The sequence below is a fragment of the Myotis daubentonii genome, chromosome 4, assembly GCF_963259705.1.
Source record: "Myotis daubentonii chromosome 4, mMyoDau2.1, whole genome shotgun sequence".
Taxonomy (NCBI): Eukaryota; Metazoa; Chordata; class Mammalia; order Chiroptera; family Vespertilionidae; genus Myotis; species Myotis daubentonii.
In genome coordinates, this window is record NC_081843.1 from 25,027,426 (window position 1) to 25,042,054 (window position 14,629).

General features: G+C 40.2%; 1 protein-coding gene across 2 annotated transcripts in view; it reads right to left on the reverse strand.

The window, feature by feature from the left end:
• Nucleotides 1–14,629, reverse strand: part of PARN (poly(A)-specific ribonuclease) — a 172,343-nt gene that overhangs the window by 135,347 nt on the left and 22,367 nt on the right. For both annotated transcript variants that reach the window (XM_059693217.1, XM_059693219.1), the window contains exons 12-13: nucleotides 11,963–12,019; nucleotides 6,618–6,695 (exon numbers count right to left, since the gene is read on the reverse strand). In XM_059693217.1, the coding sequence (XP_059549200.1) occupies nucleotides 6,618–6,695; nucleotides 11,963–12,019 (135 nt within the window). The remainder of the gene's footprint in view (nucleotides 1–6,617; nucleotides 6,696–11,962; nucleotides 12,020–14,629) is intronic.

The following is a 14,629-nucleotide window of genomic DNA, read 5'->3' on the forward strand; positions in this document are numbered from 1 at the left end:
CTATTATATAAAGAAAACTTTCAGCAATAACTCTATTACACAAATTCATCATGATAGACTAAAATTTTATTTTAAAAAATGGTTTATACAGGCAATGAATACTGTAAACTAGATTATTCTTTTATTGGGAATACCTTTGAAATGTTAGTTAAAATGACCACTAAAGACCAACCGGCGTGGCTCAGTGGTTGAATATCAATCTATGAACCAGGAGATCACAGTTCTATTCCTGTTCAGGGCACATGCCCAGGTTGTGGGCTCGATCCCCAGGAGGGGGCATGCAGGAGGCAGGCAATCAATGATTCTCTCTCATCATTGATGTTTCTACCTCTCCCTCTTTCCCTCTCCCTTCCTCTCTGAAATCAATAAAAAAAATATAGAGAAACCAAGATGGCAGCATAGGTAAACACCGGAGATTGCTGCCTCGCACAACAACTTAAAAAATACAACTAAAAGACGGAACGGACATCATCCAGAACCACAGGAAGGCTGGCTGAGTGGAAATTCTACAACTAGAAGGAAAGAGAAAAGCATACCGAGACTCAGAGGAGGTGTGGTGCGGAAGTAAAATACAAAGGTGCAGAGGTGCATGCAGAGAGGGCTGGCGGCTGAGGTCACGATTGTCTTTTTCAATCGGGAGGGAGTCTCAGGCTCTGAGCTCCAGTTCCGGGCGAGTCTCTGAGGACCCAGACTCATACGGGAGAAACGGGACTGTCTGGCGTCAGTCAGAACTCGAGGGCAACTTTCTCTCGGAGGCACACGCAGCGATTGCCGGGGCCTTTGAGGACAGGACTGAGAGCAGCCATACTGTTTGCTCCGCCCGCCCTGTTGATACCCTGGGACCCTGCCCTGCCCAAGCTGTGCACGGAGGCTTTTGCATATGAAAGGCCCGGCCCTTTCTGAAAATTACTTAACAAACTGCAGCTGCCCCAAGGCCCCGGGGCAACTTGCATTGTTTTACAGCTGGCTTCTGCTGGGTAGCCTCAGGCAGAGGCTAGATTAGCACTTCCTTAGATCCAAGAGCCAGTGTACCCAGTGGTCAGAGTGGGACCATCAATTAAAATTCCGCAGATCCATAAGGGACACACTCAGGGGGCAGACTCAGTGAACACCAAAGCCCCACTGAAGCAAGTCTTGCCCCATAAGGGTGTCTTCAGCACAGCAGTTCTCCCACGGTAGACACAGCTGATTCTCACAGCCAATTGGCCTGGAGGTCAAATCCTCCCAGTGTTACCTACAACAATCAAGGCTTAACTACAACAAGACTGTGCACAAAGACCACAAGGGGGTGCACCAAGGGTGTCTACCTCAGGTAATTGGGGAGGCTGAGCCACCGGGCCCTATAGGACACTTAGCAAAGAAAGCCTCTCTATCGACACAGCGAAGCATAAAAAATGCCGAGACAAAGAAACAGGACACAAATGACAGAAATGGAGGAAAGCAAACTACTGGATATAGAGTACAAAACCACACTTTTGAGGTTTTTCAAGAATTTTCTAGAAACCGCCAATAAACTTAATAAGACCCTCAAGAAATCTAGTGAGACCCTTGATGTTATGATAAAGGACCAACTAGAAATTAAGCATACACTGACTGAAATAAAGAATACTATACAGACTCCCAACAGCAGACCAGAGGAGCGCAAGAATCAAGTCAAAGATTTGAAATACGAAGAAGCAAAAAACACCCAACTGGAAAAGCAAAATGAAAAAAGAATCCAAAAATACAAAGATAGTGTAAGGAGCCTCTGGGACAGCTTCAAGCATACCAACATCCGAATTATGGGGGTGCCAGAAGAAGAGAGACAGCAAGATATTGAAAACCTATTTGAAGAAATAATGACAGAAAACTTCTCCCACCTGGTGAAAGAAATAGACTTACAGGTCCAGGAAGCGCAGAGAACCCCAAACAAAAGGAATCCAAAGAGGACCACACCAAGACACATCATAATAAAATGCCAAGAGCAAAAGACAAAGAGAGAATCTTAAAAGCAGCAAGAGAAAAAAAGTCAGTTACCTACAAGGGAGTACCCATACGACTGTCAGCTGATTTCTCAACAGAAACTTTGCAGGCCAGAAGGGAGTGGCAAGGAATATTCAAAGTGATGAATGCCAAGAACCTACAACCAAGATTACTTTACCCAGCAAAGCTATCATTCAGAATTGAAGGTCAGATAAAGAGCTTCACAGATAAGAAAAAGCTAAAGGAATTCATCACCACCAAACCAGTATTATATGAAATGTTAAAAGGTATCCTTTAAGAAGAGGAAGAAGGAGAAAAAGGTAAAGATACAAATTACGAACAACAAATATACATTTATCAACAAGTGAATCTAAAATTCAAGTGAATAAATAATCTGATGAACAGAATGAACTGTTGATTATAATAGAATCAGGGACATAGAAAGAGAATGGACTGACTATTCTTGGGGGGGAAAGGGGTGTGGGGGATGCGGGAAGAGACTGAACAAAAATCGTGCACCTATGGATGAGGACAGTGGGTGGGGAGTGAGGGCGGAGGGTGGGGTGGGAACTGGGAGGAGGGGAGCTATAGGGGGGAAAAAGAGGAACAAATGTAATAATCTGAACAATAAAGATTTAATACATATATATATATATATATATATATATATATATATATATATATATATATATATAAATTACCATTAAAACACACACTTTCCAATATACACACAATTCCTGTTTTAGCTACTCAGAAAATTGCTAACATGGCACCAATAGCAAGTACCTACATTAGACAATTCATTTCCCGAGTTTATTTTGATCAGGAAGTCTAAAGCTGAATGAGACTGCTCTAATTTTAAATTAACTCATTTATATGCATAATTGCCTCGATAGACTGACCGTCATACTCCTGACCCTTTGTAACTACACTTCTCTTCAGCCATTCCCAATGAGCTCGTCAAACCTGTAAATACAGATTGTATGTAGCTCTTTTGTAAAATTTACCAGCTTTCAAATGGCTATCATTAAATTAGTGGGCAATACATGAACAAGGGGTTTCAATGCTAACTCAAACAAAAATGCAATGAGGACTGTTTAAACTCTCTCAATACCATTACAAAGCTTGACAAGCAAGAAAAATTTAGAATTATGGCTACTTCCAAGGCCAGCAATAGTAAAGTTCTAAACCAGCGCCTTCTAAAAGGTCATATAGAAGTACCATGAAGATTAAGAAGAGACTTTCCCTTAAAAGGTAGTTCCAAAATAAGGATTTTTTAGTTACTTTTAAATGCATATTTTGGTACCAGAAGTTCTACCATTTTACATAGTTTTTCTCATTTATATCACTGCTTCCAAAGATAGATGGAAGAAAATGACTTTCTCCTCTGACAATGATAGAACATAAGTTAAGTAACTTACTCAGGTTACCTTAGTAATAATGCAAGGGATAAAACCACTTATCCTAATCCACAGCCTATTTTGCAACAGATCATGTGGCTCTTTCTACTAAAATGTGATTCAAACATAGTTTCATTCAAGGTAACATTTATTAAGAGCTTACCTAGAAAATGCTATGCTAGGCATTTATTTTGTCTGTTTGTTATGCTAGGCATTTAAACAAAGACAATAACAAGGTTATACTCCTTGTCCAAGACACTAATCACCTAACAGGAGAAGGGGGTTAAGCTGTAAAGACAAAATTCATGCACCATAACAGGCACACAGTTCTGTGGGAGGTCAGAAAAAGGAAAGATCACCTGTTGGGCAAGGCAGCAGGCAGGGAAAACTTCCTGGAGGAGGCATAAGCTGGACCATGGTAAGATAGGTAAAGTTGAATACAGAAAGCATTGAGAAAGGCTAGAGAAAATTCAAGTTGGAGGAAATTATATTCCAAAACCACAAACATACAAAGCACTTGTCAGGGAACAAATGAGCCATTCTGGCTTGGAATAAGGAGAATAACGAGTGGCTCGACTATGCGAGAAGGTTAGGTCAAGTCATAGAAAGCTTAATATGCCAAGCTAAAAAGAATCAACTGTATAGAGAAACAAAGAAGTGGGATTAGTTCAGAATTTTAAGCAGGGTCAGTGATGTGAACAGAGACATACATTATCAGAAGATTATAAAACTGGCACAGTGGGAAGGCACTCATTTGTTCAATCAATATTCAATGCCTCCAATGTGCCAAACTCTGCTTGGTATCCAAAACACCTATAAATACAGTATTAAATACACTTTCCTCACTGATAACTTCATTGCTTTAAAGGTCAAAAAGTCACAAGAGCCCAGCTGGTGTGGCTCAGCGGTAGAGCATCAACCCAGGAACCAAAAGGTCATTGGTTCGATTCCTGACCAGGGCGTATGCTGGGGTTGTGAGCTCGAGCCCCAGTAGGGGGCGTGCAGGCAGCAGCTGATTGATGATGTTCCTCTCTCATCAATGTTTCTACCTCTCCATCCCTCTTCCTCTCTCTCTGTAAAAATCAATAAAAACTTTTTTTTTTTAAGTGAGAGAAGCTGCTACTTTGGTCTGTTTGGCCAATAAGAGATAAATATTAGATCTTTATATTTATAAAATGCAAATTCACACCCATCACATTTGTTTTGAGACTCACAAGTATGAAGTCTTTGAGTCCCAGAGGGTGATACAGTTGTCATGAGAAGCAGTGACAATCTTAACGTCACAGAAATAGGACAAGGGGAGCGACAGAACCACTGTGTCCACAGCTGGGCTCCAGAGGACTTTCTAAAGGAAAGTCATCAAGATGCTGCTGGGACAATGTCCCCTTAGAAATGGGAAGTAACTGAGGCTTTGCAGATGTATAAGTTTAGACTAAACTCCAAAGCAGGTATCTTCCAATCCAGAAGGAATAATAGATTAATCTGGTAGCAGCTGAAAGCAGAGGTTGGCAAACTATGGACTGCAGGCCAAATCTGGCCCACCACCTATTTTTTAAGTAAAGTTTTAGGACAAAGCCACATCCATTTCTTTATGCATTCTATGGCAGTTTTGGGACTACAATGGCAGTGTTGGGTTATAACATAGGCTATGCAGCCTGGAAACCCCAAATACTTATCTTACCACGTGGCCCTTTATAGGAAAAGTTTACCTACCAACCTATGATTTAAAGGATGGGCTGAAGATTAAAGTGAGTCAGGGAATCCTGTCTGAAATTTGCTGAACTCCAGATGAAAAACAGGCTAGTTGCCATTGAAATGAAAAGAATCCAAATGCAAGACACAGTATGGAAACAAAATTGTCAGGATTTTTAACTGACCAGGTCTGGGAGGAAGAGAAAGAGTCAAAACCAATGTTAAATATAGTCTTGGTTACTGGGTATTATTTATAATAAAGGAGTCAATAGAAGGAACTGGTTTTGAGGCAATAAAAAGGAAAGAAAGGTAGCGCAAGTTACATATCTCCTCTGAAACTTGTAAGTTTTAAATACCATTCAGTCTGAAGGCTCGCCAGGTAGGGGCGTGTGGAATCTAGCATCAGCTGTGTTCCCAGTTCTCAGAGGAGCTGGCGAGACTAATGTCACTGTCCTCGGCTGAAGTTATAAAAGTGAGGCCACTGAACAACAGAAAATATGGAGAGGAAATACAGGAGATGGGAAGACAAGCGAGATGAGGCCATGTGCAGTTAGGGAACAGAGGGGAAGAGACAGAAGAGAAGCTCTTTTCCTGAGCCAAAGAAGCTCATGCTTTCCTGAACTGAGACGACTTGGCTCCAAAAGTGAAAGGAAAAAACAAGGTCAACAGAGAACCTAAGGGAAGCAGTTTAGCAAGAGGTAATCAAGAACTTGGCAGGAGCTGATCCAGCTCACTTGACCTAATGCACCACTCAGCTTCAATGGTCCTGCTATGTCTAATGTTAGCAGTAGCAAACTAGATAACCACACCTGTGGCTGAGAAATCCCTACCCAGCATTAATTGAGCAAACCACTGACATTAAGATAAAACAAATGTTTAGCCTTGCTCTGGCAATGGCAGATGACTGAAGATCCCTTAAAATGGCCTGTACAGCCCTAACTGGTTTGGTTCAGTGGATGGAGCGTCGGCCTGCAGACTCAAGGGTCCCAGGTTCGATTCCGGTCAAGGGCATGTACCTTGGTTGCGGGAACATCCCCAGTGGGGAGTGTGCAGGAGGCAGCTGATCGGTGTTTCTCTCTCATCGATGTTTCTAACTCTATCCCTCCCCCTTCCTCTCTGTAAAAAATCAATAAAATATATTTTTTAAAAAATGGCCTGTACATACATGTACAATCCTTCAAAAATGTACAACTAAGCCCAGCCAGTGTGGCTCAGTGGTTGAGCATCCACCCATGAATCAGGAACTTAACAGTTTGATTCCTGGTCAGGGCACACTCCCAGGTTGCTGGCTTGATCCCCAGTAGGGGAGGCGTGCAGGAAGCAGCCAATCAATGATTCTCTCTCATCAATGATTCTCTCTCATCACTGATGTTTCTATCTCTCTCTGAAATCAATAAAAACATATTTTTTTTAAAATGTACACCTAAGCACATGATCTCCCTCTCTGGGAGACTCTCCCTCTCTGGGAACATGCTGCATACAAGAAAACAACACTCAAGTAGAGAACACTCTCTCAGTAATAAAGAACCACGAATTTTCAACACAGGCTGACAAGTCACTTACCTCAGGCAGGGGACAGCAGAACTGATGAACTGTGTGCATAACATCCAAGAGCATATTGTGTCCAATAATAAGTTTTCCCTAAAGAAAGTCAAGGTTAGGAAAAAGACTTCCCAGTACAAAATTATAGTGGGACTGGAGAGTGAAAACCTATGAGGATTTTCTACTAAACTTATTTTACCACATTAAAAAAGTCATAAATATGTGCAAATAAGAAAATTAGGGTTGGCTTCATTCTTTTTCAATTTTGGGGTGTTAAATATAGAATGCAAAATAAAAGTTCCAAATGGTTTTGATTTCATTGATCTTCTTTTCTAATTTTTATTAATCTGGCCACCCACAAGAATCAGGAGTACTAAATTTTGATTGAAGGGCTCAATTTAAAAAGGTAAAATCTGAAAACACTCAAACTCCAAATATCTACTTTAGAATTGTGTTCTTTAAGACAACTCATTTATTTTTAAAAGATACATAACAAAGCTAAAAGATAAAAATGACTTTCTCATTATAATAAACAAAATGAATTTTCATTTTCTTTATCATTTGTGTCAAAATTCATGGGCATGTTCTTAAATACCATTTTCAGTAAAATCACTGTTTTTCAACCAACTGAAGTACAATATGTATGCTATAAGTTCACTCCATTTTGATAAAAATTAAACTACCAAAATGGAATATCAACTTAGAGCAGCGGTTCTCAACCTGTGGGTCGCGACCCCTTTGGGGGTCGAATGACCCTTTCACAGGGGTCGCCTAAATACATCCTGCATATCAGGTATTTACATTATGATTCATAACAGTAGCAAAATTACAGTTATGAAGTAGCAACGAAAATAATTTTATGGTTGGGGGTCACAACATGAGAAACTGTTTTAAAGGGTCACAGCATTAGGAAGGTTGAGAACCACTGACTTAAGTTAGCTAGCCGGTGATACCATCCTATATAATCCTATATAAGAAAGAGCTAATATGCTAATTAGACCAGACGGCGGAACTACCTTCAGGAATGACCAGTGGGCAGGACCACGGGGCCGCAAGGCAGCTGGGGCCGCGAGGACCGAGCCCCTTGCACAAACTCGTGCACTGGGCCTCTAGTTTTTAACATAAAGCATCAGGTCACTACAATGTAGCTTTTTACTATGTCCCAGTGGACCTTCAGAGTAACACTCCTTGACTCATAGGGCTAAACATTAATTATTTGAAATAAATAATTCTATATAACATTTCCCAAATCTAACAGACAAGCTGTCCTTTAGGCTCAGTGTTTCTGCACATTCTGAATACCTAATTCAATGCTGAAATATCAAGTATTGATTGAAACTATAGAAAAGATGTGGAGGAAATCCAATATGGAATACTAACACTAATAAAACCTAATTATATTATAAATGAATACCTAACTATATTATAAATGAAGGAGGCTGAGAAGAAAAGAAATACAAAAACAGTATTGTGATTAGATATCACAGATGGTACAAGTTGAAAAACAATCCTATATACTATGCAAATTGTCCCCTTAACAGAGAATTTGTCCAGGAGTTCGACCAGGGGGCAGGGCCAGCCGGGGGAAGGGAGGGCGTACCCAGCCAGCAGCCACTAGGGACTCTAACAGTGCACGAATTTCGTGCACTGGGCCTCTAGTATAAACAATAAAAATACTATATTTTAATCTGCAGGATAAATGTATTTCCTTGAGTCCATACTCATACATTTTTTAAATTATTAAATAAACAGGGGAGAAGGGATAGCTCTTCCTTATAAAAGCATTCCAAGAACAAATGTAGAAAGAGGAAAATACAAACTCGCCATACAACACCAGAGTAATAATGCCGCAGGTAAGATCCACTGATAGATCCTGTATTAGTGGGCAAAAGTTTGAGAAAAAAACAAATTTTCATAGGCTCAAATATCTCCCCTGAGATATTTATTAACCAAAAAGGGAAAAGTAATAACTTCACAGTGAACAAGTCTAACAGACACCACCTTAAGCAAGTGATTAAGGTCAACATTTTGAACCACCATTTCAGCGGTATTCTTGTATAAACTGTATATCCTCAGTCCAATCATACAAAAGATCAGATAAATCCAAACTGAGGAACATTTGACAAAATGCAAGCAATACTGTTTAAAAATATCAAGCTTACAGACTGCAGAAGACTAAGGAGAAATAACAAGTAAATGTAATGTGGGATCTTAGATAAAATCATCAACAGAAAAAATATTTAGTGGAAAAACTGATGAAATTCAAATAAGGTCTACAGTTTAATCCATAATATTGTGCCAATGTTACTTTCCTGGTTCTGATAACTGTATGGCTATATAAGATGTTGACATTAGGGGTAGCTAGGTGAGGAACACATGGAAACTCTGTACTATTTTTGCAACTTTGCTGTAAGTGTAAAGTCAGTAAAATATAGTTTTTAAAGCTACAGAAAACATAGATTTACTACAAAGGTGACAGGAAAAGAACTTGGTGTGACATAAATATTTAAGAGTATTTACTGTTCACTAGCTTTACAGAGCTTAACTTAAAATGTTAGCATTTTTAAGATATGTAACTTAAATTTTAAACTTCTGCATCACTAATAAATAGGGCTTTTTTTTCATAGTATGGTTTGTGACATAAACTACCAAAGATCAGCAACATACTATGAATTATTCTGTGGAAGACAAGAGAGGAAACATAGAAACACAGCAAGATACGGTATCTGAATTTGTACAAGGTGAACACATGTCCCAGCTAACTAAACTATAATGATGGCTACAAGAGAACTCAAAGCCTCCTGATGTCCCACATCCCTGTTCTTTAGGGTCAGCCTCAGTCAAGCCAACTACAGTGGGGCCTTGACTTACGAGTTTAATTCGTTCTGAGACCGAGCTCGTGAAGGAGCTCCTTAACTCAAATTACTCTATCAACTCAATGCAAAAAATCGGCCGAGAGACAGCTGGTATCTCAAAAAACTCGTTAGTCGGGACACTCTTAAGTGAAGGCCCCACTATACTTATCTAAAGTCTGCTGGCTAAGTGTGTATAATGTAAGCAAATGTGACCAGAAACTCTGCTTTTATAGACACCTGTGATCTTAGCCACTTCTGAAGAGACTCCCATCTTTCCCTCCAGGCTCATCCAAATTACTCTCCCATTCTGATTATCTTGCTTACTTTAGAGAAAGAGCTCCTAGGAGCCAGCCCTCTTCTGTAATTTCTATTTACCCCAAGTTAAAGACAGGGGTGTGCCTCCTCTCAAACACTCCTGTTTTGACAAATCTATACCTGCTGGTGAGACAGCCATGGAACTCTGAGAGGGTCTCTACGGCCTGAAAGCTTCTGATGCAAAGCTCAACATCTTAGGGACAAGACGAATCCTTTTCAGGGAAATGAGTCCTTCTCCCAAGGCCAACTACTCAAGGAAAGAAATGAAATTTAGCATCCAAGCAAGCAGTCTGACTTGGATATGTGATTCATAAAACTGCCAGCAGCATGATCCAGTTTATCTATTCAACATGTGGATGCCTCTTTTCTAAAACGACTTAGAAAACAAGAAAAAATGTCTACCATATATAGCACAGAACCCTCTAGCACAGTGGTTCTCAACCTTCCTAATGCCGCGACCCTTTAATACAGTTCCTCATGTTGTGGTGACCCCCAACCATAAAATTATTTTCATTACTACTTCATGACTGTAATTTTGTTACTGTTATAAATCGTAATGTAAATATCTGATAAGCAGGATGTATTTTCATTGTTACAAATTGAACATAATTAAAGCATAGTGATTAATCACAGAAACAATATGTATTATGTATGTGTTTTCCGATGGTCTTAGGCAACACCTGTGAAAGGGTCGTTCGACCCCCAAAGGGGTTGCGACCCACAAGTTGAGAACCGCTGCTCTAGCACATTTACACAAATGGTAAACACATTTTTAAAATATCAAATATTATTTAGGCTATCCGATATAAGATTCCATTAGTTATGTAGAATAACTCAACACAGACAATTATTTTTCATCCTCTAGATCAGCGGTTCTCCACCTGTGGGTCACGACCCCGTTGGGGGTTGAACAACCCTTTCACAGGGGTCACCTAAGACCATCAGAAAACACATATATAATTACATATTGCTTTTGTGATTAATCACTATGCTTTAATTATGTTCAATTAGTAACAATGAAAATACATCCTGCATATCAGATATTTACATTACGATTCATAACAGTAGCAAAATTACAGTTATGAAGTAGCAACAAAAATAATTTTATGGTTGGGGGTCACCACAAGATGAGGAACTGTATTAAAGGGTCGCGGCATTAGGAAGGTTGAGAACCACTGCTCTAGATTCTTCTAATTAAGGGGAAAAACACCTTCAAACACCTAATTGTTTCACCCTATGTTCCTTATTTTTTTATCCTACTTCTTATTGGTTTTGAAAATCCTATAAAGAGGGAATATGCTAATTGACCATCATGCCCTCACAAGATGGCAGCGCCCACAGCCACAAGATGGTGGTACCCAGTCCCCTCAACCCCACCAAGGGCCTCAAGTCCTCCTGCACCCCCCACTGACTGAGGCTCAGGCAAGCAAGGCCGGCCGAGGCGCAGGCAAACCTCAGATGGTGGCTGGCCAGCCCGAGGCTCAGGTAACCAGGGCCGGCCGAGGCTTGCGCTGCCAGCAATGGCAGCAGCAGAGGTGTGATGGGGGAGTCACCTTCCCCTGATCGCCGGGTCACCTCCCGCCCCTGAGGGCTCCCGGACTGTGAGAGGGGGCAGGCCAGGCGGAGGAACGCTCCCCCTCCAATGCATGAATTTTCATGCACTGGGCCTCTAGTAATAAATATTGGTTTCATGTAGCCATATAAGGACCTCATAGTATAATCCTCCTATGCATTTTATAAGAAAAGTTTTCTGAAAAAATGCTTTGGATTAAAAAATGGTGACAGCAATTATGTCAAATCAAGCATATCATAACAACAATCTACCTTTATGAAGCTCTAACTTTTTCCTCCATACTAGGTAAACACTCTAAATGTAACCAAATGATTAATTTGCAATGATAACTAGGCATTTCACCTTCAATGTTATGTTCTAGAACAGGGGTGGGCAAACTTTTTGACTCAAGGGCCACAATGGGTTCTTAAACTGGACCGGAGGGCCGGAACAAAAGCATGGATGGAGTGTTTGTGTGAACTAATATAAATTCAAAGTAAACATCATTACATAAAAGGGTATGGTCTTTTTTTTTTTTTTTTTAGTTTTAGTCATTTCAAACAGGCCGGATCCGGCCCGCAGGCCGTAGTTTGCCCACAGCTGTTCTAGGATCTAGTTAAAAACAAAAAGTCCAGTTCACTTACCGAATTAGCAATGGCATGAATGACTCTAGAAAATCCCACAGCATCATTCAGTTCTTCCTAATTTAAAACAAACAAACAAAAAACTACTCAATTAGTATATTCCTATATTTGCATGGGTTAAACCCTAGCCAAAAAAAGCACTGAAATTTTATAATGAGTTAGCTTTAGTTTCACCTGCTTTGCATCTATCATCCCTAACAATAGCATCTGAAATGATTTATGGTGTTCCTGTATTCTGTTTTAGAAAGTGGAATGAGCAGGTGGCCAATTATTCATTAGTTACTAAAATAACAGTGCCTAGGGCTTACCATCACTTCACATCACTTGTTGCATTTTCCAAGTCTATCAAGCCTTCTTAAAAACACAAACTTTTAAAAGCTGCCACCTGCTGGCCAAATTCAATACTGCATTAAATTTTTAGGACATCCATCCAGCAGTCAACAGATCAAAACAGCATTCCCATAATCCTTTTTTTAAAATGTTTTTATTGATTTCAGAGAGAGGAGGGGAGAGGGAGGGAAACATCAATGATGAGAGAAAAATCACTGATTGGCTACTTTCTGCACACCCCCTACTGGGGATCAAGCTGGCAAGCCCGGCATGTGCCCTGACCTGGAATCTAACTGTGACCTCCAGGTTTATGGGTCGATGCTTAACCATTGGCCAGGCTCTCATTTCTTGATTTTGTTCCTTGTCGAAAGCATTTTTATAAAATTTTTATAGTATAGCATTCTGAAACTCATCCCCACTCAGTTTCTTCTTTCCTATTTCCTTCCCAACAGTGTTTAACCCTTTGGGTGCCAACCAATATCCTAGGAACTATGCTAAAATTGCCAAGGCATTTTTGCTGATTTTACAGCAGTTTAGGAAAAAAATTATGAATCGCAAGTAAATGAAGTTACATATTCAAAAACTTAAGGAAACCTTTACTACATTGACATATTTAGCGATATCATCATCACTAATAAAAGCAGACTTAGAACTGGACGCCATTTCGAAGCTTTAATAGTGCTCCTGGCACTTTTGGCGAAAGACAGGAGGAGCGCAATCGCGCTCCCCAACACTCTAGGGGTTAAATAGGCTCCATTTCTCTCCTATCTTAAAACCCCTTCCTTAACTCTAAGCTCCATGCAACTACTTACTCTCCCTTCTTCTTATCTCTTTACATATAAATTACTTTAAAGACTTTCCTCCACTAACTAGCTCCAGTTTAACTCCCAGGTACTTGCAGCCTTCTACTCTCTGGCATCACCTCAATGAAATTGCTCACCTCTTTAAACGACTCCCAAAGGTAACTAGTTTACTAGTAAGGAGGTGGAGAAATTGGAACACTTGTGACCTGTTGGTGGGAATGTAAAGTGGTATAGTCACTATAGAAGACAATATGGCAGTTCCTCAAAAAATTAAACATAGAATTTCCATTTGATCCAAAAATTCCACTTCTGGGTATATACACCAAAGGACTCGTCCAGCCGGTGTGGTTCAGTGGTTGAGCATCGACCTGTGAACCAGTAGGTAAGGGTTCAATTCCTAGCCAGGGGCACATGCCAAGGTGGGGGCTCAATCCCCAGTGTGCGGCATGAAGGAGGTAGCTGACCAACAAGTCTTTCATCATTGCTGTTTCTAACTCTCTGTCCCTCTCCCTTCATCTGTGAAATCAATAAAAATATTTTTTTAATAAAAGAAAGCAAGAACTCAGAAATACTTGTACACCTATGTTCATAGTAGCATTATTCACAAGAACAAAAAGGTTGAAGCAACCCAAGTGTTCATCGACAAATGAATAAAGAAAATGTGATGAAGAGATAAAGAAAATGTGGTATACAAATGGGATATTATTGAGCCTCAAAAAGAAAGGAATTCTGATATACACTATAAAATAGATGAACCTTGAGGACTTTATGCTACGTGAAATAAGACAGTAATACTGTATAATTCCACTTATATGAGGTACCTAGAGTAGTCAAATTCAGAGACAGAAAGTACCTGGAGCTGGTAAGAGAGAGAAATGGGGAGTTATTGTTTAATGGGTACAAAATTTCAGTTTTGCAGGATGAAAAGACTTCTGGAGACGGATGTGCTGATGGTTACACAACAATCTGAATGTATGTAACACTATGGAATTGTACAATTAAAAATAGTTAAGATGGTAAATTTTGTGTTATGTTACCACAATGAAAGTACAACATTTTTAAAGAATATTTTGAAAAGAAAAACAATTCCCAAGACTAAACCCAATGACCACATCCTTATCCTTCTCTAGAGTATCAGCCACTGTTGAATCCCATTCTTCAAACACTCCCTTCCCTTGGCTGCTGTGTCACAATAATCTCCGGTGCATTTTTCTACTTCCATCATTTAAATGCTGGTGGTCTTCAGAATCCTACACTAAGTCCTCTTCTCATTCCTCCTACACGCTGTAGGTGCTCTAATCCAGTCCCAGTCTCTCTGCCAGCAACAATCAAGTCTAGCCCTCACCTCTGCCCTATGCTCCAGAATGACAACTCTGCCTACAGGACACCTACCCTTGGATGTCCCAAAGACCCTGGTGACCCTACACATATCCAAATAGGCCACACAGGCAAAGGCTTGAGCTGCAAGTAATCTGCATCTTGGTGAAACATCCCAGGAAGAAAGGATGGGAGGCAGAAGCTTGCAAGGAGCTGC